We start from the raw sequence: 27,243 nt of genomic DNA, 5'->3' as shown, positions 1-27,243 counted from the left end.
TCTCTTTCTCTCTCTTCCCTAAACACTTCCTCTTTTTTCTAGACGGAGAAATATGCATAGTAAATCACACTGTCACAATTTTTTTTTTTTTTTTGAAGTCTAGCTAGGATATAGCATTTATCCGGAGAAGAGGTGAAATTAAATAGTACCTATTATTTTTGATGTGACATACGTGTATCAGATACGAGATTTTAGTGATATTGCATATTATAGTATTACAGCATTAGAAAGGGGAAGTGTGTCTCTGACTGCGTTGAGTGCAGAGGGGAGAATATAATATATATATCTGTCTTTTAGTCATTTGAAGATTTTTGTTCTAAGTTTTATTAAAGTAAAGTTTTTGTTATTATTTAGTTTTTTCTTTTCTTTTTCTCCAAATTTTTTCCAAAAGTTTTTCTTTTTCTGTCTTTTCACCTTTTTCTTTGTTTAAGAAGGAATAGTTTTTATATATATATATACCTTCCTTTTTGTATGAAGATTTTGAGTTTTTCTGATGGTTTTCCTTAATTCTGGTCTCAATTTTTCACATCAACTTTCTGAAAGTGTGTTTTTTCTTTTATTTTTCGTGTTTTTATATACACACCTCCTAGAGGTCTTTTTTCTTGTATTTTTCATTTGCTTTTTTGCAATGGGGAACAAAATGGCCAAGCGCCAGGAGAGCCTTTTGCTCCCTGATGAGAAAACGGCCCCCCAGATCGTGGCAGAGCACGAAGGTGTAAAATATGTGAAGAATTACAAACAGCTCATGAAAATATGTGAGATCCATCAGGGAGGCAGGCTTCAAGCTGCAGAATGGCATGATGTTTTAAAAAAGGAAGAAAGGGAAGCTAGTTGACACTGATTTGTTGTCTGCTGCAGCAGCATGGTATAAAGTGGCTACAGACTTGCATCGATTAGGAAGCACTGAACGTTATGTGAAAGAATCAGGAAGTGATTTTTATGTGTACAAAGTGGGGAAATGTGTCAAACCATCAGCACCTCCCCCATATGGGGATGAAAAATATTGGGTATGTACAGTCTGCTCCCAACAGAATCCATTGTTCAGAGAGACTTGTTCAGTGTGTGGTGCGCCCCGCCCAACCGCAGTGCAGGGAGATGGCACTGTTACTCTGGCGATGCCGTCTCGGCCTGCATTGAAGAGGAAGGAATTCTCTCCTTGTCTTTCTCCGCCATCTTTCTCCTCCTCCTCTATCTCTCTCCCTCCTCTCTCCCCTCCTCTCTCTTCTCCTCTTTCCTCTCCTCTTACCCCTCGTCCCTCCTCTCCTCTTTCCCCTCCTCTTTCACCTCCTCTTTCCCCTCCTCTTTCTCCTCCTCTTTCCCCTCCTCATTACTCCACACCCCGTCCTTCTGCTCCCTCATCTCCCCCTCCTCTTACACCACACACACCCTCTTCTTCACACTCTTCATGCTCTCCCCCTTCTCTTCCACCACACCCTTTGCTTCCCCCTCTCACTCTCTCCCACTCCTCACCCCCTCCTTCTGCGCACCTTACATCTCTATTTCCATCTCTCCCTCTGCACCATGCATCTCCTCCTGTATCACACTCTCCTTCTCCTGCCTTGTTGCCTGCCGGGCGGATGCCGGATTCAAGCAGTGTGGTCTCTCTGTATCCGGTGCTCACCGCACAGGGAACATTCTATGTGCCAAATACAGTTCAGCCTCTACCAGTCATGTTATCAGGGGAGGAAGGTGGAGATCCCCCTGCTGAAAGCACCCCTCAACCAGCAGCAGGCAGCTCAGGTCCGGGGACAGGGGGGAGGTCACAGGCACCACCATCTGATAATGATCAGTATCCCCGGTCAGAGCAGCCAACATTCACACCACAATGGAACTATAATCCTCCGCAGTTTCAGCAGGGTGGAGAGACATCTTCTCGCAAAAAGGCAATTCCCAGAACCACCCATCAGCCACTGCATGACCCCGGTACACGATATCACAGCAATTCATCTGATGAAGATGAAGAAGGGACTTCATACATGCTGCCCAGCACTAGAAAGAAGAACCCACAGGCACTCAGAAGACAGGGGCAGATAGAAGCACCACCTTTACACTATGTGCACTTCACCCCAAGTCAGGTGACCAGCATCCTCAACAATCTCCCAGACCCAGAAATGCACCCCATGCCATTCTACAGAAGAATGCAGCAGAACCAGCGCACATATGCAGCCACCTGGAATGATCTGTGGGCTGTGATGGAGATAAAGGCAGGTGATGCCTTCTGGCCAATCATGAAGGAACATTTCAAGCTTGCAGCAGACCTAGATGTACATGCCTGGGAGTCAGGGCCGAAGCTGATTGAACAACTCAGAGAGTGGGCCAAAGGCAGGCTGGCCGGACAGGCCCTCAGCTTACACGACATGAGTCAGGAGAAGACAGAGTCTGTGGAGAAGTTTCATGGCAGAGTAATGCAGGTCTTCCAGGACCTTGGCTTCACCATTCATGACCAGATACACAGGCAAATGTTAGCACAGGCCTTTGTGCATGGACTCAGAGAGCCAATCAGGAAGCCACTGATAGTGGCTAGGCCCGAGTACAGGTCAATAGCAATGGACACCCTGCTCACAGTAGCCAAAGGGATCGAGTCCCAACCAGGAGTACGGAAGACAACACCCCTCATGGCGGCCATAGACTCTGAAGAGCCACCGCAACACCGAGACAGAAGGAATGTCAGATGTTTCAACTGCGGTAAATTGGGTCATTACCAGAGCCGGTGCAGGGCTCCACCACAACCCAAGACCCTGCCCAGAGGAGCAGGCCGAGGAACAGACAAGGTAAACAGTGAAGAGCCCCGTCCATAGGACAGGGGCAAGCCAGGTCCGCAAGACACCACGCTCCTGACATGCAAAACCCCATCAGCAGGACCAACCCCTCAAATTACCCTGGAAGTGGATGGCGTTGTCAGATCTTTTCTTATGGACACTGGTGCAGCCAGAAGTGTGATGAGACATGTGGAACTCCCTGACCCTACCTGCCTATCAGAATCCTCTGTGTCTTGCGTAGGCATTGATGGTCAAGTCAGACATTCTCAGCTTACAAAGCCTCTGAGCGTGTGCACTCAGCCAGGACACTCTATCCTATCCCAGTTTGTGGTGTCAAGAACCTGCCCACTCAACCTACTGGGGGCGGACCTACTACAAAAACTGAAAGCAACCATAGTGTTCCAGGAGGATGGGACCGTAACCCTATCTTCACCTTTGACCCAGGAAGAGTCAGTGATGCTGGCGGCCCTACAGGAACCTCAGGCAACCGATGAAGGCCTACCCAAGGAGGTACTGGACGTAGTACCAGAAAGTCTATGGTCTAAGGGACCCCAAGATGTGGGAAAACTTCAAGTTGCCCCGGTGCGGGTATCACTCAAGCCAGGCACTCCATATCCTCGTAAGGCCCAGTATCCCTTGTCCATCGCCCAGAGTCAAGCTGTCTCAGACCAATTGAAGGTGTTTCTGGAAATAGGGGTCGTGGTCCCTTGCACCTCTCCTTGCAACACCCCGCTGTTCCCTGTCAAGAAAAAGACTGTAAAAGGGGAGCCAGCCAAGTTCAGAATGGTACATGACCTAAGAGCTGTAAATGACGCTACAGTATTTGAAACTCCAATTGTGCCGAATCCGCACACACTGCTCTCAAATGTGCCTTCCACAGCAACCGTGTTCACGGTGATCGACCTGGCTAATGCTTTCTTCAGTGTTCCCCTCCATCCGGACGATCAGTTCCTGTTTGCCTTCACGCATCAGGGAGCACAGTACCCATGGGCGGTGATGCCTCAGGGGGCCCAGAACAGCCCCTCACAGTTCACCAAAGCAATGTCCACAGTTCTCGCCAACTGGATCACAGAACATGCAGAAGTGACCCTGCTACAATACGTGGACGATCTACTCCTCTGTGCAGTTGACTTTGACACATGTAAAACACATTCCGTGTCTCTCCTACTCTACCTGGCGGAACAGCGCTGCAAGGTCTCAAAGAACAAAATCCAGTGGTGTCTGAAGCGAGTTACATTCCTTGGGCACTGCATTGCTCACCAGACGAAACACCTGACGGATGATCGGAAGACCACAGTGGAGAAGATGGCCCCTCCAACAACTCCAAAGGGGCTACAAGCTTTCCTTGGTCTGGTTTCATATTGCAGAGCCTGGATCCCTGATGCCTCAGTCCTAATGCAACCTCTGTATGACTGCGTCAATGCAACCCCGTTCCTGTTAACAGATGTGGCCTTCAGTTCGTTCAAAAAGCTAAAAGACTCTGTAGTCTCAGCGCCAGCACTAGGCCTACCTGACTACAAGAAGCTATTCCGTCTCTACCTGATGGAGAAAGAAGGCCATGCTACTGGAGTCCTGACACAGACTCACGGGGGAAGACAGAGGCCTCTAGGCTACTTCTCAGCTCGCCTGGATCCAGTTGCAAGGGGAGCCCCCTCCTGCATGAGAGCAGTATTTGCAGCACACGCCCTCTTGGACAAGACTGCTGACATCATTCTTGGACATCCACTGGAAATCCTGGCTCCACATGACATTTCAGCAATTCTCAACCAAACCCAGCCAAAACATCTCTCCACCGCAAGACATCTTCGCCTGCAGTGCTCCCTACTACTGCCTGACAATGTCACTATCTCCAGATGTACAGTCCTCAATCCGGCCACTCTACTCCCACTCCCAAGGGGGGATATGAATACGGACCCCTCAGATCAAAATCTGCACGATACCTTCCACAAGGATCTGGATTTGCTCCGGACAGATGACCATGACTGCTTCAGTATCATGCAACAGGAAACAGCAGGACTACCCAATGTGGCAGAAGAGCCGCTGACCAACCCAGAGTTGATCCTCTACGTAGACGGCTCCAGATTTGCAGATGATGAAGGAAGATTCCACACGGGATGTGCAGTGACCAGCAATCAAGAAATCCTGTGGTTTAGAAGTCTGCCGCCTAGCCTGTCAGCCCAGGAAGCAGAACTAATAGCACTGACGAAGGCCTGCCGGATGGCAGAGGGCAAGACTGCGAACATATACACCGATTCAAGGTACTCGCATGGCATAGCACACGACTTTGGACCCATCTGGGCTGCAAGAGACTTCATCACAGCAAGCGGAACAACCGTGAAGCATCATGGAGCCATTAAGGACCTGCTGAGCGCACTTCAACTTCCAAAAATGGTGGCCGTACTGAAAGTCAAAGCGCATGGAAAACTGAACACAGTAGAGGCACGGGGCAACAACATGGCCGATATGGCAGCCAAAGAAGCCGCCAAAGGAAGACAATGCGGAGAAGTGGGAGAGGTCGTAGAGCCGGACGGCTACTACGTGGTAACTGAGGACAAGACACCAGATGAGATGACCTCTTGGAATCTATTCAAGAAGTTGCAAGAGCAAGCTCCAAAGGAAGAGAAAGAGAGTTGGATGCGGAAGGGTGCAACACATCAAGAAGGAAGGGTATACTCAATGGACTATAAACCCTGTTTACCCCGAAGCATGTACCCTATGGTGGTCCAGTGGGCACATGGGCCCACCCACAGATCAAAGACACAGATGAATGATCTGATTGGTGCCTACTGGTTCGCTCCAGGGATCTCCACCCTAACAGCCAAGTTCGCAAGCAGCTGTCTGACCTGTGGCAAATGCAACCCTGGAAGAATGGAGAAAGTTCCCACCCATCATCTGGCCAGACCACTATACCCCTTCCAGAGGATCCAGATAGACCACATCCAGATGCCGCCAAGTGGAGGTTTCGAATATGCCCTTGTGGTCGTGGACGTGTTTTCAGGATGGCCAGAAGCTTTCCCAGTGAGGAATCAGTCAGCAAAGACTACTGCAAAGAAGCTGCTCTCAGAGATCGTGTGCAGATACGGGGTCCCAGAAGTGATAGAGAGTGATCAGGGTCCCGCATTCACAGCAAACCTCACAAGGGAGATCTGGTCAGCAGTAGGGTCAGACTTAGGCCTACACACTCCCTATCACCCTCAGAGTAGCGGGAAAGTAGAAAGACTAAATGGGACACTTAAGAACAGGATGTTGAAAGTTGCCCAAGAGGCACGCAAACCATGGCACGAAACCCTTCCCATTGCACTGTTTAGCGTAAGGCACACTCCCCGGGGCCCAGAAAAGCTGTCACCACATGAGATTCTGTTTGGGTCCAGCCCTAGGCTAGGGGTATTCTTCCCTCAGCAGTTGGCAATGCAATATGATACTTTGTCTGCTTATGTAATTCAACTGTCCAAAAAACTAGCTGATGTCCATTCTCGAGTTTTCTCTTCATTACCAGATCCAGGAGCAGTACCCGGTACGCACTCCCTGAAACCAGTAGACTGGGTGTTGGTAAAGAAGTTCGTGAGGAGAACACTCGACCCCAGATTTGACGGTCCCTTCCAAGTGCTGCTGACAACACCAACCTCTGTGAAACTAGAGGGAAAACCCACTTGGATCCACGCATCGCATTGCAAGAAGGCTCCCGTACCAGAAGATACGCCAAAGCCAGAATGATCCTGTATATCCTCTTTGTGATACATATCCTGGGGGTGGAAGCTCCTCGCACCCCACCTCTGGGAGGGGAGATCACCAAGGATGGGGACTACACCATTTTCTGGATCGATACATCAGCACACATAATTACATACCTGTTTGATTACTGCGATGTGGTACACTGCCCACCCACACAGCTGGACAGCTTGGGGCATGGGACTCAGTATATTTGTGTTGCAGATAAATATTGGGGAGACAAATGTGAATACTGGGGAGCAGCAGCATGGAACACTGGTGACAGTTGGGGATACAAACCCCCATCAGCCCTAAACAGAAAAGATAAAGATGGCAAGTCCTTAATTGACCGTATGCGCCTAACAAAGCAGGCCTTCAGGAAAGGGTGCAGCACCAGGGGGGAATGCAACCGACTCATACTTAGCATTGAAAACCCCTCCCCAGGTGATGCTGGTACTTATATAATGAGCAGTACACCTCCAAGTGGTGAACGCAAACCCCCTGTGCAGTACTCAGGAAAATTCAAGCTGGCAAATGCAGCTGACAAGCCCAATGTGACTCAGGAGACCCCTAGTAACGTAAAGGTACTGACAGACCCGACCTATGAGGAGACTTTAGCAGTAGAGACTGGGTTCTCTGAAACCAATTACTGGCTAGAGTGGGTAAGATACACAGCCCAACAGCATAATGGGAGTGGCTGTTATGCATGTGCGGGAGCCAGACCCCATCTGGGCACAGTGCCACTTAACATCCCAGAATCCCAGCAGGCCTGTTTCCTCAGCATATATACTAACTCATCTCATTCTGCATCCTGTGAACACTGGAAGTCTAAGTACCCACTCATGACTAAAGACACCCCCCCAGGGACTGGAATAACAATATACCCTGGTAATTACACCTGTTACACACGCACAGGGGCTGGCAGGGATGTAAAAAACTTCACTAAGGGGTTCTGCTCAGAGTACAGTACCACCACTGACAACCTAATTAATCATATGGTCTCCCTAGGTGACATATACTGGATCTGTGGTGATATGAAGATACGTAGCAGACTGGAAGGTGTTTGGGTAGGCCAATGTGCACTGGCAAAAATTCTGATGCCCTTCCACCTGTTTCCCTACACCCATGAGTCCTCACCCAGTACTGCAGTTAGCAGACCAAAGCGGGCAAGTGCCCCAAAAGGCAGTTTTGATCCACATGTTTATATAGACAACGTAGGTGTGCCTAGGGGGGTACCTGATGAATTCAAAGCCAGGGACCAGGTCAAGGCAGGATTTGAGTCATTGTTGCCAATAATAACTGTGAACAAAAATGTTGATTGGATAAATTATGTGTATTACAACCAGCAGAGATTTGTTAACTACACCCGAGATGCTCTAAAAGGTCTGGCAGACCAGTTGGGCCCCACTTCCATCATGGCATTCCAAAACAGGATGGCCCTAGACATGATTCTAGCTGAAAAAGGAGGTGTTTGTAAAATGATCAAAGACACCTGTTGCACCTACATCCCAGTACTTTGGATGGATGAATGGGTGGCAAAGATTGTTAGCACAGATTGGGGCAGCCATACTCGTTATTTTTGTTCTTGTGATAATTTCTGGTTGCTGCGTAATCCCTTGTATCCGCAGGATGATGGAAAAGACAGTCAAGGAAACCACAAACCTGATGCCCCTGATGCCACATCTCCTCCTGGACGAACCTATCCGAATCCAGATTCACCCACCTGACGACGCACCCCACCCCGATGAGGATGAATATGTGGAGCTGATTGGAGAACTTCGCCAATATGAGACTATGAATGCTTCCACCCCCCTTTAGGGACAGATCTCCTGACCGCCCATTTGCGAAAAGTCTGTACGGTGTAGGGCATGTGCATTAGGTACATGTCAGTTCGCCGACAGCACAAAAGAGTTGCAGCGCTTTGGGACAGGAGGCTAGGATTAGGGCAAGTGATATCTAAGGGGGGCTTGTGATAGAAATATATATATATTATGTAGATCTCACTTGCATGTATATCCCTTTAAATCATGTCCTAGCTTAAAATCAAATATATTCAACTATTTTATGATCAATTGCTCAATTTAATCACATGAGTTAGGCAAGACAGACCTCGGGACTTTTTGGTATGCTTAGATCACCAGAGAACAGGGAAGTTAAAGCAGATGATTCGAAACTAATGTCCCAAAATGTTGCTGACTAGCAGGATAAAGGTGGCAGATGTTCCCGAAAGTGCAAAATCAGTTTGTTGCTAGGTAGACCATAGTTCAAAGATGCCATGTACTCAGTTAAATGCATTATGTACTCAGTCAGCCAATGAAATAATAGCTAAATTGTATGTTAATTTACTAACCACTCCCATTTTATATGCTTTTATAAGATCATGTATCAATCAATAAACCAGAGATCTGGATGGAATGTTATACTGTCACTTTGTGTCAGAGTTCATTCTTTCTTGAGCGCTCAATAGATCAGATCTGATAATAATTGGGAACGGACGCAGCATACACACGGGGTTAAATTCACCCCGAGCCAAATTTCTACAACAACCCATACCCCATATGTGGTCGAAAACTACATTTGAGTAACAGTGCAAAGCTCAGAAGGGAAGTAGCACCATATTAAAGTGCAGATGTACCCCCCATAAGGGACCCCATTTTGGAAATTATAACCCTTTGGGAATTTATCTACAGATGTAATGACGATTTTTACTCCATAGGTGTTTTCCAGAAACAGGCAGCAGTGGATGTTGCAAAATGAAAATTGCAAACTGCTGTTATAGTGACCAGTACACTGTAGGGACCATTACACTGTAGGGACCAGTACATTATGCTCAGCTCATGCTTCTGGAGACACGCACCTGTAAATTAGTCAGGCTGTCATCACTACAGAAATGCCAAACAGGTGGGCTCTATATGTTGTTTAGGCACACTGGGGCTCAGAAGGGAGGTGGCATTTGGATTTGGGAGCGGAAAATTTGCTTTTCCAGAGCCTTTGTACTATTAACGTGGAAGCCCCCTATATTTCCGTTAACAGATGACAGATCTGAGTGGGGACTTCCTTTTTATGTGGATTGAGTGATCTGATCTGAAACTTAGCATTGCAGAGTATCAGATCAGTGATCTGTCAGGCAGTGAAGGAGGCTTCTCAGGTCCTGCAAGCCAACTCCCTGCAGGACCTGGAAGAAACCCTCGGCCTTCTTGGTGCTGGGGTATCCATGGAGACCCTCAGGACAATGCGATCGCATTGCATTGTTCTGAGGGAATCGCGCAGGGAGCCCCCTCCCCTTACGATGCTTCTCTATGCCGCTGTCACTGCTGACAACGGCATCACAGGGGTTAAATGCCCATGATCGCATTAGCACCGATCATGGGCATTGCTGCTGGGTATCAGCTGTCACATACAGCTGACACCCACACGTGATCGCTGCAGCCCTCACCGTGGGTAATCGCGGCGCTGTATTAGTACTGCTCCAGGCACAATAGCACCTCCTGCAGAGCAGTACTAGTATGGAGCATGTCGCGAAGGGGTTGCATTTGGGAATGTTTATCTTGCAAAAAAAAAAGGCTGAGAGGAGACTTAATAACTGTCTACAAATATCTGAATGGATGTCACAGTGTAGAGAGATCATCCTTATTCTCATTTGCATATGGAAACACGAGGAGCAATGGAATATAACTGAAACTATGATTCTAAGTATAAAACCTATACCGTATATACTCGAGTCATACCCAGGGATCGGCAGGGGAGTGGGAGCAGCAGCTGTCTAATAATACTCACCTGCTCCTGGCGCAGTCCCTGGTTACCCGGCATCAGCAGCTTCTTCCTGTAGTGAGGTCACATGGTACCGTTCATTACAGTAATGAAGATGGACTCCCATAGGGGTGGAGCCGCATATTCATTACTGTAATGAGCGGTACCATGTGACCGCTCACTACAGGAAGAAACTGCCGACGCCGGAGAACCAGGGACTGCACCGCGCCAGGAGCAGGTGAGTATAATGCAGTGCGCGATATTCACCTGCTCCCCGTTCCACCGCCACCGGCCGCTGCTGTGTTCCCCATCCTCTGCAGTAACGCTCAGGCCAGAGGGCGCGGTGATGCGATTAGTGTGCGCGCCGCCCTCTGCCTGAACAATCACTGCAGAGGACGGGGAACGCAGCGGCGGCGGTGGAGCGACGAGAGGTATGTGATTTTTTTTTTTAATCGCAGCAACAGCATATGGGACAAATGTCTACATGGAGCATCTTATGGGGTCATAAGCAACTTTTGTGGAGCATTACATGGGGCAAATGACTGTATGGAGCATCTTTTGGGGCCATAAGCAACTTTTGTGGAGCATTACATGGGGCAAATGACTGTATGGAGCATCTTATGAGGCCATAAGCAACGTTTGTGGAGCATTATATGGGGCAAATATCTTTATGGAGCATCTTATGGGGCCATAATCCGCATTTGTGCAGCATTATATGGGGCAAATGTCTGTATGGAGCATCTTATGGGGCCATAATCCTCATTTATGCTGCATTATATGGGGCATATTTTAATATGGAGCATCTTATGGGGCCCATCATGAACTGTAGGGAGCTTTATATGGGGCTCCTGATTCAATATGGATATTCAAAAACACTTAACCTACTGATGCCTCAATTAATTTTAGTTTTATTGGTATCTATTTTTATTTTTGACATTTACCGGTAGCTGCTGCATTTTCCACCCTAGGCTTATACTCGAGTCATTAAGTTTTCCCAGTTTTTTGTGGCAAAATTAGGGGTCTCGGCTAATACTCGGGTTGGCTTATACTCGAGTATATACGGTAATACTAGTGGATAAAACAAGACTGAGCACAAGACCTTCACAGCCGTCTACACATCATAAGGGAGATCTCATGACTCCTTCTCTCCATCTACCTGATGATCCTGAGGAACATTGGGATCTTCCTGTTTACAGTCCTGTGGAAGAAGAGGACGGGAACATCTCTCTGGTGTTGTCATCTTACTGGATAGATCTGGAGGAAACACATACAGGGACTGAATTAATTATTTACATAAAGAAAATTATAGGCCGTGTGTATTTAGTCCTGTCTATTACCTGGTGATGTGAGGGGCTGGGGAACCTCCATCATGACGTCCTTGTACAGATCTTTGTGTCCTTCTAAATACTCCCACTCCTCCATGGAGAAATAGACGGAGACATCCTGACACCTTATAGGAACCTGACACATACAATGATACCGTCATCGCCCCGTTCCCTTCAAAACGTTACTGTATAATGTCCCAGCATTCCCAGCAGTGTCACCTCTCCAGTCAGCAGCTCAGTCATCTTGTAGGTGAGTTCCACGATCTTCTGGTCATTGATGTCCTCATGTATCAGGGGGTGAGGTGGAGGCCCCGTGACTGGGCTCGGGGGTCTTCCCCATTCCTCAGACACAGGGTCCTGACAGCGCTCACTAGAGGTCTTCTTCACTACTGTGTAATCCTGGTTATGGAGAGACACATTAATAAATCTCACTACATACATTTCCAGAATCCTCACCTCTCCAGTTCTGTCCATCTGTTATTCCCATAGATAAGAATGATGTAATGTGACGTCATCAGAATCTCTCACCTCTCCAGTAAGCCGGAAGAGGATTTCTAGGGTGAGGTGTAATATCCTCTCCGCCATCTTGTCTCTGTCCATATCCATCTGTGATGGGTAAATTAGGAAAATTCTCTTATATAGAAGATCTTCACTGAGAGGATCCGATAAGGTAGAGACCTGAATGAGAAGATGAGCCGATGTAACATCATAAAAATCCTGTGTAATAATACAATTACTGGAGATAATAAGGGAAACACATGAGGAGATTTATTATTTTACATTATTTAGTTTCCTTCTTTCCATCTACTAATAAAACCTATATATTTAGGCCGCAGACAACAAGCAGTTTCTCCCTCGGAGTCGGCAGCTGAATACGTTCCTCATAGACTCATCTTCCATAACGCTAATTCTCGCCTCATTTACCGACCCTGGAATCGGCATTAGTAATACTGCAGGAGATATTCATTACACGTGACAGGAGAAATAACGACTCCATGATGGGGACGACATCTTCATCTCCTACTGCGGCTCTAGGAACAGATCTGTCCAGAGTCGGTCACTGACTCCATCCCCACCGGCCTCTATATGGAGGTTTCCCGTCTTCCCCGCACTGTAATCTTCTATCACGTTAGATCTCAGCTCTGATTCACACACAGAAGTTTGAGGCTTTTATAAAAAAAATGTTGTTTTGACAAACACCGTGGACAGAAATTATCTGATCTCAAAGTCTCCATGTACAGTGTTTTATGGGGTTTATTTCTGGCCTTAGGCTTTCCTATATTGCAAGAAAAACACCAGAAAAATCAGATATTAAAATGTTTCAAAAGAAAATTGGCTCCAACAATTCATGTAAAAACAAAAAAAGATGTAGTAATATGGTTAAGCACTTCTGTATTATAACCAAGTATCAATCACTATATAAGGGTATGTAGTTATATGATACATATTGATTTCACTTAGCTAATTAGTTTATAATTAATATTAGGGGTTAAATATCACTTATATCACATTGTATATTTATATATACCTATTGAGATTCACTTGTTATTTATCTATTTATAATGGCTATGTTAATATTTTCGGTAATGTGGGCTGTTTGCGGCCAGTCTGCAGCGTTCGATCTTGTCTGGGTTGAGCGCGCTACTTCGGTTCTTTCCGGCCGCAGACTCGGAAATCTCCGGTCTTTTCAGTCAGCTGCTGGACACGTGGGCAGCTACAGCTGCTACGTGTGTCGGCGGCGTCTTGACCGAAGACGATGAGTCATTTGCTTGCAGCGGGGGAACAGGCTGGCGCGCTGAGTTACCTTGACGACCTGTGAACGCTGCAGAACTTAGTACGGCATGTTGATTGGATAGAAGGGAGTATAAGAGACCGGATTTCCCTCTACCCCGACACGCCCCCTGAAGAAGTGTTTACGAAACGCGCGTCGGGGTTGGAGGGACCGGGACTCTTCACTGAGCTATGTAAGTTAAGTATCTGCATATTTTCAACTCTGCATCTGCTATTTTTGGTTTCTATATTGTTAATTAGGAGATGTTTAATACGCTCTGGACAGCTTCAAACCAAGGATATATCGGGCTTTAGACCCACTACCCCTATTAGGCTGCTGAACAGTCTGTGTAGAGTGGTTGGACATTGGGTGTTTTCTATAGCCCATTTGGGTAATAATAATATTTATGCTTGTATCATATGCTGCATGTGAATAGTGACCATTGGGGTCCCTCTCAATCTGAGATAATTTGGTTTCTATGTTCATATATTTTTTTGTTTTGTAAGTGGTTTTTTAATATGGGATTAATAAAATAATTTTGTTATACTATGAGTATGGTGTGCTTTTTCGGTTTCATTGCCGTTTGTGGCATTTAGATGATACTGATAGGATTTAATACCTAATAATGGTGTCTGGGCTGTGTGAAGGTCTATTAGGCCGGGCCAGAGGTAGCGTCCAATAAGTTACTTTCTAACCTCTGTAGAGGTTTGTACTCACTCGGCTGCGGTTGAGGTCAGCACAGGAATTGCTATTGCTCCAATGTCCAGGAAAGTTTATTTAAACTTCATAAACTGCTCAGGATAGCAAAACAAAAGAACAGCCTTTTCCAGAACACAAAGTGAAAACATAAAGTAAAAAGTCCATACAACATACAGCGGGTCCGCCTGCTCAGGATAGTGTCCAATTCTTTACACAGACAAACACACAGGAGATCCACACATTAAGGTCCAGACACTGAAAGAGACTCGGCCTCCATTTTATCTGCCAAATCGTGCCCCTGGGGTTGGGATATGCGGGCAGTCATTCCCACCCATCTCTTATGACTGCTCGTAAAACCCGGCCCTGGAATGGCTTAATAACTCTCTCAGCACTATATGTTCTGGAGCATGCTTCCGCGCTCACATCACCACAGCTAATAGCTGAAATGATTTATATCTCTCCTCAAGGACTCGTCTGGCAGGCCATCTTACACCCCCATACACATTAGACTAAAGCTGAATGAAAGCACTGATTTCCGGGGGTTTGGTTGACTATATAATGTATTTGGGGGCCTCCCGACAGATGACATCAGGCCATAGAAGGATCTAGATAATCCTCTGCTAGAGGAGTTTGGAGGCGACTCTCTCATACAGACCCCAGGAAAGCTGGAATATTTGTGTGCATGGGGAGTCAGGAGAGATGGCCATCTGCCAAATGACCGTTCAGCCAACACTTATCCCATGTGTATGGGGCCGTTAGTATTACACTGACAGGCAGTGATGATACACGGCATTACAGTAGTACAGTGCACCACCGGAGCCATCAGAGGCTTGTATGTTGTATGATCGCACTGATCAGAGGTGTTTAATAAAAAATTTCAAATTGAAAAAAAAATCACAGTTTCAGCAACAAGAAATATCTGTCACTTTATGGAAAGCAGAATCACTGCACAATGTTAGTTAAGTCACGTCCATAACAACTTTATTATACTCTATTAGCCTATATGACTCCATATAATATATGAGTTTCACATTTTGTATTGAAGAATTGAAATAAATTAACTTTTTGATGATATTCTAATTTTGTGAGATGCATCTGTATGCGTGGGGGTACGGTGAAACTGTGGAAATATCTTTTGTGTGAGACATGCTAATACTGTGGAAAATTTATACTGTGTGAGGGGCATCATATATACTGTATAAGGGGTGTAAAATGGCGTGTCATAAGGAGAATGAATCGTCATGGCTGTGCTGCATTTGTACAAAATGACTGCCATCAGCCATCCAGAAGGGACCCTGCGGAATCAATGGGAAAACGGAGAGTTTCAGGAAGAAAGAGTCTAGAAGGTACACCAGATCAGGTGACCTTAAAGGGGTTGTCCACTACTTTCAATTAACCCCCCAATGTATCCCCCCGGGGCCCCTGATGAATTGTGCAAATACCTTTTGTTGCCGTTTTTGCCTGTGAGCGGCGCTGTAGCGGCGGCTGAGTCCGGGTCACGTGACCCCCAGGCTGCAGCCGCCGCTTATTTCCGCCGACGTCACGTCAATTTCCAGACTCTGGAAATTGACGTGACGTCAGCAGCAGGTGTGTCCCAGCCGCACAGTCAGAGCAGTCACTCATCAAGAGTGACTGGGCTGTGGGCGGGGCTGGTGGCTGCCGGCGGGGCTGGGCAGGGCTGTGCTGGGGGCGGGCGGGACTGTGCAGGGATGATGAAGGTGCGGGCGCTGGGGTCTGTATGTACGTGCCGGCGCCGGTGCTCTGCGTGCCAGCGCCGGTATGTGGGTACGGAGCCAGGGCTCTGCGCCGGCATGTAGGGGTGGGGGCCGGCGCCGGTGCTCTGCGTGCCAGTGCCGGTATGTGGGTACGGCGCCGGGGCTCTGCGCCAGTATGTGGGGGTGGGGGCCGGCGCCGGGGCTCTGCTGCCGGTGCCGGTATGTGCTGGGTCTGCTGCGGGGGTGGGGTGGTCTTTGGTGTGTGTGTGTCTCTCTGTGTGCAGGCATTGTCCGATGGGACTACAAGTCCCATCGGGCTCTGCCTGCTACAGTGACAGTCAGTGACACATTAGCCAATGATGGGACAGTAGTAGTCCCATCATCCGGCTAATGTGTTGAATGTAAAAAAAAACAAAAACACACATATACAGTACATACACACATACAGAACATGCGACAACATGCGCCATGCGATGACATGCAGCTTGCGACAACATGCGCCATGCGACGACATGCAGCTTGCGACAACATGCAGCTTGCGACAACATGCGCCATGCGACAACATGCGCCATGCGACGACATGCAACAACATGCAGCATGCGACAACATGCAGCATGCGACGACATGGGCCATGCAACAACATGCAGCATGCGACAACATGCAGCATGCGACAACATGCAGCATGCGACGACATGGGCCATGCAACAACATGCAGCATGCGACAACATGCAGCATGCGACGACATGGGCCATGCAACAACATGCAGCATGCGACAACATGCGCCATGCGACGACATGCACCATGCGACGACATGCACCATGCAGCATGCGTCAACATGCAACATGCGTCAACATGCAACATGCGACGACATGCAGCATGCGCCATGCGATGACATGCATGCGCCATGCGACGACATGCGCCATGCGACGACATGCGCCATGTGACGACATGCAGCATGTGACGACATGCAGCATGCGATGACATGCAGCATGCGACAACATGCGCCATGCGACGGCATGCAACGACATGCGCATACAGTACATACATACAGACATACAGTACATACATACAGTACATACATATAGACATACAGTACATAAAACATAGAGTACATACTCACCATCACTTGTCACTTTGATCCCCGAAGCCATTGTCATCTGTAAAAAATATTAAAATAATAAACAAACACTATACTCCCTGATCCGCAGAAATCCAATTAAAACGAGTGTCCCACGACGATCTCCCGTGGAGAGCAGGAGCATCTGCTGACGCAACCACTCTCCAGGGGCTCCAGGAACACAATGAGGGGAGGAAGGTATCCTTCCACAATGTATTCCCCACAATGTATTCCTACGCCCCTGTGAGAAAATAGTCCCTAGTCTCACTTTATGGCATGCTGTATTAGAAAGTTCCCACGCAGCTTTTTGCCATAAAGTGAGACCAGTGAACTTTAGTAACCTCAGTGATGCACTACAGGAGCCATTGTCTCCTGTCAGTGTGTCACTTAGGGTCCTGTAGAGCGGTGACATCACCCGATGTCACTGTTCTATAGGGGAGATCGTCGTGGGACACTCGTTATTAATTGGACTACAGTGGACAGGTAGTATACGGTTTATTATGTTACTTTTTTGCAGGCTCTGAAGTATGGTGAAATGAAGAATATTAAAATACTTTTTCCTAATGTGTGTGTGTTTTATTAACCCTTTATTAGTATTGGATTAATAATGGATAGGCCTCTTATTGACGCCTCTCCGTTATTAACCCGGCATAATGTCACCTTACAATAGCAAGGTGACATTAACCCCTTATTACCCCATATCCCACAGCTACACGGGAGTGGGAAGAGAGGGGCTAAGGCTGGTTTCACACTTGCGTTTTTATCTGCATGCGTTTTTAAAAAAAAAAGCATGTGTGAAAAAAACGCATGTAAACGCGGTAAAACGCTGCGTTTTTGCATGTAGAAAAAAAAAACGCTGCGTTTTGCCGCGTTTACATGCGTTTTTTCATGCGTTTGCATTTTTAAAACGCATGCTGAGAAGTGTGTGACAGCTGCCAATCATCAAAATCCACAAGAAAACCCACTATAAATAGAAATAGCTAGGGTTAGGGGTAGGGTTAGGGCCTCACCCTAACCCTAACCGTGACAGAAATACGTGGCACTTTAATACGTGACACTGAAATACGTGGCACGTGGCACTTACATACGTGGCACTTAAATCCGTGGCACTGAAATACGTGGCACGTGGCACTTAAATACCTGGCACTGAAATATGTGGCACTTACATAGGTGGCACTTAAATCCGTGGCACTTAAATCCGTGGCACTTAAATACGTGGCACTTAAATCCATGGCACTGAAATACGTGGCACTGAAATACGTGGCACTTACATACGTGGCACTTACATACGTGGCACTTACATACGTGGCACTTACATACGTGGCACGTGGCACTTACATACGTGGCACTTATATACGTGGCACTGAAATACGTGGCACTGAAATACGTGGCACTGAAATATCGTGGCACTATGACTGTCAGAAAATGTTCATTAAACGGTTAGGGGTGAGGTTAGGGGTAGGGTTAGGGTTTGGATCCCTTTATCACCCTGATGGTGGTGGGTGGTTTTTCAGTGTTTTTTCAGTTTTTTTCTATAAAAACGCATGCGTTTACATAGACAGCAATGCATTTTTTTGCCGCAAATAAAAGCCTGCGTTTTTTTGCCGCAAAAAAAGCCGCTAAAAATTACTACAGGTTGCATTTCTGCAAATGAACGCGCGCGTTCAAAAACGCATGCGTTGCCGAGAACGCGTCAAAACGCATGCGAAAAATGCATGCGTTTTTAATGTTAAGTATAGGAAAAAAAACGCATGCGTTTTTTAGCGCTAAAACGCAGCGTCCAAAAACGCAAGTGTGAAACCAGCCTCAGTGCCGGAATTGGGTGGCTGCGGACTGGTAGTTGTAGCCGGGGGGGGACCAATATCCATGGCCCCTCTCTAGGCTATGAATATCAGCCCGCAGCTGTCTGCGTAGCCTTTCTGGCTATAAAATATAGGGGGACCCCACGTCATTTTTTTTTGGGGGGTCCCCCTATTTTAATAGCCAGTAAAGGCTATACAGACAGCTGCGGGCTGATATTCATAGCAGGCTACAAATATTGGCCCCCGGCCGTCGGCTTTCCCCCTCTTGCGCAGAAAATTGTGTAGGAGCCCACGCCGTTTTTTTCAGTTTTTTATTAAATTAAACGCTCATTAAGGCCTGTTTCACACTTGCGTCGGCACGGGTCCATCGCTATGCGTTGGGCCGACGTACCGACGCACGTTGTGAAATTTGTGCACGTCGTGGGCAGCGGATGCAGTTTTTCAACGCATCCGCTGCCCATTCTGAAGTCCGGGGAGGAGGGGGCGGAGTTTTGGCCGTGCATGCGCGGTAGAAAATGGCAGACGCGACGGACGTGCCAACGGTCCGCCAAAACACGACGCATCCGTTGCACGATGGACGCGACGTGTGGCCATCCGTCGCGATCCTTCACTAATACACGTCTATGGGTAAAAAACGCATCCTGCGAGCACATTTGCAGGATCCGTTTTTTTCCCAAAAAGACGGATTGCGAAAAACGCAAGTGTGAAAGTAGCCTTATAGAAACATCGGCCTTTCTATTATAAATCTATGGATATATCTATCTATAGATATATTTATCTATAGATATATCTATAGATACATAGATGTATCTATCCATATATTTGGGTGCTTTCACACATCAGGTTTTTGCCGTGAGGAACAATCCGGCGAGTTTTGAAAAAAACGGATCCATTTTTTTCCGTCGGATCCGTTTTTTTCTCATAGAGTTACATCCGTTTTTTGCCGGATCCGTCAAAAAAAGCTGTTTCCGCCGGATGGAAAACACATACAGAGGAACGTTTTTTCTGTCCGGCGAAAAAACGCACAGCGACGGATTCGGCAAAAAAACGTATGAAACTGAGCTGTGAAATGATGAATCCGGCCTTGGAATCCGTTTTTTCATGCATGTTTCCATTCAAATCATGCACATTTTCCGTTTATTTACTTATTTCCAAAAACGGCATTAAAACCGCGCATAAACCGCACCAAAAAAAGCATCAAAACTGCACCAAAAACTGCATCAAAACCTGGTGCAGTTTTGGTGTGGTTTTGATGCAGTTTTTGGTGCAGTTTTGATGCAGTTCTTGGTGTGGTTTCGGTGCGGCTTTTTCCGCAGCATGTGCACAACAAGTCTGAGGCTCCCATAGACTTACATTGGTTGTACACTACACTGCGGATTTGATGCAATTCAGTGCAGCAAAAACGCTGCGGATCTGCAATCAGATCCGCAACGGGTGCACACAGCCTTAGCATTTAGTGAACCTAGCCAAAAAGCCAAGCAAAAAACAAGTGTGGGATTGCACTTTTTTGCCATTTCATTGCACTTTGAATATTTTTCACATTTTCTGCTACACGACATGGTAAAACCAATGGTGGCGTTCAAAAGTAGAACTTGTCCCGCAAAAAATAAGCCCTCACATGGCCATATTGACGGAAAAATTATGGCTCTGGAAAGAAGGGGAGCGATAAACGAAAACAAAAAAGCTCCAGGGGGTGAAGGGGTTTAGAAACATGGATATGGACATATATATGGAAATAGACATAGATATAGATATTATTATTATTATTATTATTATTTATTGTTATAGCGCCATTTATTCCATGGCGCTTTACAAGTGAGGAGGGGTATACATAATAAAAACAAGTACAATAGTCTTGAACAATACAAGTCATAACTGGTACAGGAGGAGTGAGGACCCTGCCCGCGAGGGCTCACAATCTACAAGGGATGGGTGAGAATACAGTAGGTGAGGATAGAGCTGATCGTGCAGCGGTTGGTTGATCGGTGGTTACTGCAGGTTGTAGGCTTGTCGGAAGAGGTGGGTCTTCAGATTCTTTTTGAAGGTTTCGATGGTGGGCGAGAGTCTGATGTGTTGTGGTAGAGGGTTCCAGAGTAGGGGTGATACGCGAGAGAAATCTTGTATACGATTGTGGGAAGAGGAGATAAGAGGGGAGTAGAGAAGGAGATCTTGTGAGGATCGGAGGTTGCGTGTAGGAAAGTACCGGGAGATGAGGTCACAGATGTAAGGAGGAGACAGGTTGTGGATGGCTTTGTACGTCATGGTTAGGGTTTTGTACTGGAGTCTCTGGGCAATGGGGAGCCAGTGAAGGGATTGACAGAGGGGAGAGGCCGGAGAATAGCGGGGGGACAGGTGGATTAGTCGGGCAGCAGAGTTTAGAATAGATTGGAGGGGTGCGAGAGTGTTTGAGGGCAGGCCACAGAGCAGGAGGTTGCAGTAGTCAAGACGAGAGATGATGAGGGCATGGACTAGGGTTTTTGCAGATTCTTGGTTGAGGAATGAACGGATTCGTGCAATATTTTTGAGTTGAAGTCGGCAGGAAGTGGAAAGGGCTTGGATATGTGGTTTGAAGGAGAGATCAGCGTCCAGGATAACCCCGAGGCAGCGAGCTTGTGGGACTGGGGAGAGTGGGCAGCCATTTACTGTAATGGATAGGTTCGTTGGGGGGGTCACGTGAGATGGGGGAAAGATGATGAATTCTGTTTTGTCCATGTTAAGTTTCAGAAATTTAGCGGAGAAGAAGGATGAAATAGTGGACAGACATTGAGGGATTCTGGTTAGTAGGGAGGTGATATCTGGTCCAGAGATGTAGATCTGTGTGTCATCAGCATAGAGGTGATACTGAAAGCCATGAGATTCTATGAGCTGTCCCAGGCCAAAGGTGTAAATGGAGAAGAGCAGGGGCCCAAGGACTGAACCTTGTGGGACTCCGACAGAGAGGGGGCGAGGTGAGGAGGTGGTGTGTGAGTGGGAGACGCTGAATGTCCGGTCTGTTAGGTATGATGAGATCCAGGATAGGGCCAAGTCTGTGATGCCAAGGGATGAGAGGGTCTGTAATAATAGGGAATGGTCCACTGTGTCAAAGGCAGCCGACAGGTCGAGGAGGAGGAGAACAGAGTAGTGTCGCTTGCTCTTGGCGGTTAAAAGGTCAGTGGTGACCTTAGTTAGGGCAGTTTCAGTGGAATGGTGTGGCCGGAAGCCAGATTGTAAGCGGTCAAAGAGGGAGCAAGAAGAGAGATGGGAGGACAGTTCAAGGTAGACGTGTTGTTCCAGTAGTTTTGAGGCATAGGGGAGAAGTGATATAGGGCGATAGCTAGATACAGAGGATGGGTCAAGAGAGGGCTTTTTGAGGATAGGTGTGATGGAGGCATGTTTAAAGCTTGAGGGGAAAACACCATTTGTTAGTGATAGGTTGAAGAGATGGGTTAGGGTTGGGATGAAGATTGTGGTGAGGTTTGGGATGAGGTGGGTTGGGAGCGGGTCAAGTGCACAGGTGGTGAGATGCGATCTTGAGAGTAGAGTGGCGAGTTGATCTTCTGTAATGGTGGAGTAGTTGGTTTTGGAGGTGGAGGGTAGGGAAGTTGGGAGGAAGGGCTCTGGGGCTTGTTGACCAAAACTGTCTCTGATGTTATCAATCTTCTGCTTGAAGAATGAGGCAAAGTCTTCAGCAGAGATAAGTGAGGAGGGAGGAGGTGCTGGGGGACGGAGGAGAGAATTGAAGGTGTTGAATAACTGTTTAGGGTTGTGAGACAGGGAGGATATGAGAGATGAGAAGTAGGTTTGTTTAGCTGTGGCGAGTGCGGTCTTGAAAGTAGTGAGGGACTGTTTGAATGCGATTAAGTGGTCGTTGGAGTGGGATCTTTTCCATCTGCGCTCAGCAGCCCTGGAAGCTCGCCTCAGTTCTTTGGTCAGGCTGGTGTGCCAGGGCTGTCTGTTGATTTTGCGAGCTTTGGTATGTGTAAGTGGGGCAGCAGATTCCAAAGCTACAGCTATTGTGGTGTTATATAGAGCGGCAGCGTCATCCGCATTGTGTATGGAAATTATGTCTGTGAGAGGGAGGAGGGATTCAGAGAATGAATGTAGGTCAAGATGTTTAAGATTTCTGCGAGGGTGTGAAAGTTTGTGGGGTGGGGACTCTAGACATGGAGTGGAGAGAGATGAGAATGTGAGAAGGTTGTGGTCAGAGAGAGGAAGAGGCGAGTTAGAGAGGTTAGATAGGGAGCAGAGGCGGGTGAAGATGAGGTCCAGTGTGTGACCATCTTTGTGAGTGGCTGCAGAAGACCATTGAGTGAGGCCGAAGGAGGAAGAGAGAGATAGAAGTTTAGTGGCAGCTGAGAGGGAAGTGTCAATGGGTATGTTGAAATCGCCCATGATGATAGTGGGGATGTCCGCAGAAAGGAAATGAAGTAGCCAGGTGGTGAAGTGGTCAAAGAAGGTGGTGGCTGGCCCTGGGGGGCGGTAAATGACAGCAAGTTGGAGGTTGGAGGGGGAGTAGATGCGCACAGAGTGCACCTCAAAGGAAGGGAGGGTAACAGAGGGTGGCAGTGGGATTGGGGTGAAGGAGCAGTTATCTGACAGGAGAAAACCAACTCCTCCACCATGCTTGCTGCTGGGGCGGGGTGTGTGAGAAAGGTGGAAGCCACCGTAAGAGAGTGCAGCAGGGGAGGCCGTGTCAGAAGGGGTGAGCCAGGTTTCGGTGATGGCGAGGAAGGAAAGTTTGGTAGTAACAAAAAGATCATGGATGTAGGAAAGCTTGTTACAGACAGAGCGAGCGTTCCACAGAGCTCCTGTTAGTGGGACTGGGGAAGCGGGGGCTGGGCGAATGGGTATAAGGTTAGAGAGGTTACGGAAGTTTGTGATGGAGCGTGGATGGGAGGTAGAAATGACTGTGGGAATATGGTGAGGAGGACCAGGATTTGGAGAGATATCACCAGCAGTGAGAAGGAGCAGAGATAGTGTTAGCAGGTGGGAGCAGGAGAGAGCGTGAGGGGGCTGCCTGTGCTTTGAGACAGAGGATTGTATGTTAAGGAACAGTTCTGAGGAGGAGGTGAGATGGATGGGGAGGATTGAAGAGGAGATGAACAGTTCCTTACTTGGTGTGGGGATTGGGGGAGGTAGCAGAAAGTGAAGGATTATAGGGGTGAAAGTGAAAACAAACTGAAACATTGTTTACAGTGACAGGCCAGTTACCTTCAGTTCCCTTCAGGTTCAATTCAGGTTTTAATTCTAATGTAATCCACACTTTTAGAACACACTTCTAGAAATCACACTGCAGACTGAAGTCTAGCAGACTTGTGCTATACAATATATGGAAAACTAAGTGCGGTCAGGTGTGGAGCAGAGAGGAGTGGTCTCTGCTCATCTTGGTCAGAGAATTAAGGGTCGACCAGATGCATACAATCAAGACTAAGTAAACAAGGTCATAAATATCACACAGTAAGTTGGGGGTTAGCTGAAAGGCATACCATCACAATGCTAGGAGCAGGGGAAAGTCTATGCGCAAAGCTGGGTGATGTATTATGTGCGCTTCATGTAGGAGAGCTGGATGAACATACCATCACAATGCTAGGAGCAGGGGAAAGTCTATGCGCAAAGCTGGGTGATGTATTATGTGCGCTTCATGTAGGAGAGCTGGATATATCTATCTATCTATCTGTCTGTCTATCCCATATCTATCTATCTATCTATCTATCTATCTTTCTATCTATCTGTGTGTAATGGAGTGTGGGTTGGACAAATGTAAAAGAGGAGGTTGGACAGAAATTACATCACAAATCTTTTTGAAGCTAGAGGAGGGAGAGGAGGGAGGGGTTGGGGTGTGTTTTGGAGTGGGTGTGGTAGGTTCGTGCTTAGTAGCAGTGCAAAGCATCATGGAACTTGTAGTATTAGAGCACAATAACTCAGGAGAAAGGAAGTTGTCGATTAACCCCATGAGAGCTGAATCCAGCACTAAAGATGTGCTGCTACAGTATGATAAAAGGTAATATTGCTAAAATAAACACAGTAGATGTTTTCAGTGGCCCATAATAGCAAGATTTATGAAAAAAAAAAAAGGTTATAGTAGTGGACAACTTCTTTAATGACAGTTTCCTGTTATTATGAAGGTCATAGCCCCAAAGCCAGAACAGATTTGGTGCCAAGCAAAACAATGGGGTGCTAGGGAAGAAGTGGGGGAACCAGGCCATGGTAAAGTGCCCGAGGTAGCTGGTCGTGGCGGCAAAACCCAGGCGGCACCAGATGAGTCCCAGAGTCCAGACTACGTGAGCCAAGGCCCGAGAACCACACCTGCTCTGGTCAAGACCCGGAGTCCAGAATAAGACTGTTTGAGTCCAAACTATGCCAGGCAAGACCAGAGTCACAGCTCTTATTTCTTCTGGCACAAGACACATCCGCCTTTGGTCAAGCACCGAAGATCTGTGAGGAGAGTCCACTCAGTAGTACATGCTTGCAGTGAAGAGCAGGAGGCTCGAGTGAGCAGGGCCATTGCTTCCAGCACTGACGTCAGTACAGGTAAAGAAGAAAAATAACAGCACCAGGTGATTTCCATAAAAAAATTCACATTTGTCACTTTTTATTTAATCCATAGTTTGCAAAAAGTTAAAAACTTAAAGGGACTCTGTCACCTGAATTTGGAGGGAACAATTTTCAGCCATAGGGGTGGGGTTTTCGGGTGTTTGATTCACCCTTTCCTTACCCGCTGCCTGCATGCTGCCTGCAATATTGGATTGAAGTTCATTCTCTGTCCTCCATAGTACACGCCTGCGTAAGGCAAGATTGCCTTGTGCAGGCATGTACTACGGAGGACAGAGAATGAACTTCAATCCAATAATGCAGCCAGCGGGTAAGGAAAGGGTGAATTAAACACCCGAAAACCCCACCCCTATGGCTGAAAATTGTTCCCTCCAAATTCAGGTGACAGAGTCACTTTAAAGTCTGAAGCGCGTTAGACGTGTGGGGGATGTTTGCCCCTTGACATTTAATGACATGTATCTTTTTAACTTTTTGCAAACTATGGATTAAATAAAAAGACAAATGTGATTTTTTTATGGAAATCACCTGGTGCTGTTTATTTTCTTCTTTGCCTGCATTTACAAGTTGATTCCAGCCATATTGAACCTGGCACCCGTGGTCCTGTGATACTCTGGTGAGCACTGATTAATTCCTTTTTCCCTTTCATTATGTTGAGTCAGTACAGGTGTTGGTCCAGGGTAGCACAACAGACAAGATGAAAGATGACTGAAGTGAAGGCGGCCCAGGGAGCCTTGATAGGCTTTATTAGGAGGACTTATGGCCTAACGGGAAGAGACGGAGACCCCGCTATGGCCGGTGTTCGCAGAGTAGAGTGTTGTCGACTATATGTGTCAGGAAAATCCCCCTTGTCAGTAGCTAAAGTCACATGTGGTTAGAGGCGGCTATTACAGTGAGAGTGAGGCGGAGAATTCATTGTGTATCTGATATTGGATATTTCACCTCGTAATCACCCTGTTCTGCATTATTCACTGTTGCCATAGTGATCACAATTCCCATTATCAGGAAATAAATAATTATATTGGTTACTTCCGCCTTGTGTTTGTCGGTGTGTTGTATCCGGTCGCCTGCTTACAGGGGCATAATGGGGGCATTATACTGTGTGGGGGCATCATATATACTGCATAAGGGGCATATTGGGGGCATTACACTGTGTGGGGGCCAAGAAAGGGGCCCTGTACTGTGAGAACAATCCGCTCCCTCACTTCCTGTCCTCCATAGTTGGGTCGTATGTATTAATTACAGGAAATAGAACAAAAATACAATGATTCCTATAAAGTGGCAACAAAAACCCCAAAAGAGTCTCAGTACTGAAGGGATTAATGTCCCCTGCACTCAGTTATGGGGAATCTCCAGCACTTACCTCCACATATATGGCTGCTCTGTGCACACAGGACCTGTGATGAGGTCACAGGAGGGGAGGAGTCAGGGGTCACATGATCAGGGGCCTCAGGGAATGATTATCTGGAGTGAAATCGGTCATGGTCATGGAGACTTCTCCTCAGTCAGTGACATTCCCGCCATTATTTCCCCTCACTACTGGCACAATTACCCCGCGCCGCCTTTTCTACACAGTGTTATGTGTGGAATGTAACGTGTGATTTCTCTGGAGACAAATAGACCCCACACATGAGGGAATTATCACCAGTTACCGGATGTCTAGTATATGGCGGCATATGATTGTGCTATCGCCTCCACACCAGGAGCTAAAATGCCGAAATCTCACTTATTTCACCCCTTCCAGTGTCCGGCTAAGGGTCATATACGGCCATGCACCTCTCCAGTCGCTGTTTTTTTTTTTTGGTAAAAGGATGGAGGGCGGCGTCCATGCTTGGATTTTAGAGAGATTAGTACAATCACGGTGCCCAATCCCTATCCTTCACCCCTTATACCTGACTTGTTTAACCAATTATCTGGAGATAAATTATTTTACAAACTCAGCGTGAGAGGGGCATATAACCTTATACATGTACGCCATGGTAATGAATGGAAGACCGCATTCAATACACCTGAGGGGCAGATTGAAAATTTGGTGATGCCATTTGGATTAAGCAATGCTCCATCAGTCT

The 27,243-nt window shown here is 47.1% G+C and overlaps 1 protein-coding gene across 1 annotated transcript in view; it reads right to left on the bottom strand.

The window, feature by feature from the left end:
- The window catches only part of LOC143767923 (uncharacterized), a 103,908-nt gene extending 77,342 nt beyond the window's left edge, over positions 1–26,566 (bottom strand). The window contains exons 1-6 of the mRNA XM_077256442.1: positions 26,538–26,566; positions 16,848–16,884; positions 12,071–12,220; positions 11,762–11,941; positions 11,555–11,678; positions 11,374–11,471 (exon numbers count right to left, since the gene is read on the bottom strand). Of these exons, the coding sequence (XP_077112557.1) occupies positions 11,374–11,471; positions 11,555–11,678; positions 11,762–11,941; positions 12,071–12,220; positions 16,848–16,850 (555 nt within the window). The 5' untranslated portion in view covers positions 16,851–16,884; positions 26,538–26,566. The remainder of the gene's footprint in view (positions 1–11,373; positions 11,472–11,554; positions 11,679–11,761; positions 11,942–12,070; positions 12,221–16,847; positions 16,885–26,537) is intronic.
- Positions 26,567–27,243: the final 677 nt, after the last annotated feature.

The sequence above is a fragment of the Ranitomeya variabilis genome, chromosome 4, assembly GCF_051348905.1.
Source record: "Ranitomeya variabilis isolate aRanVar5 chromosome 4, aRanVar5.hap1, whole genome shotgun sequence".
Classification (NCBI taxonomy): Eukaryota; Metazoa; Chordata; class Amphibia; order Anura; family Dendrobatidae; genus Ranitomeya; species Ranitomeya variabilis.
This window is presented reverse-complemented; position numbering and strand designations above follow the sequence as displayed.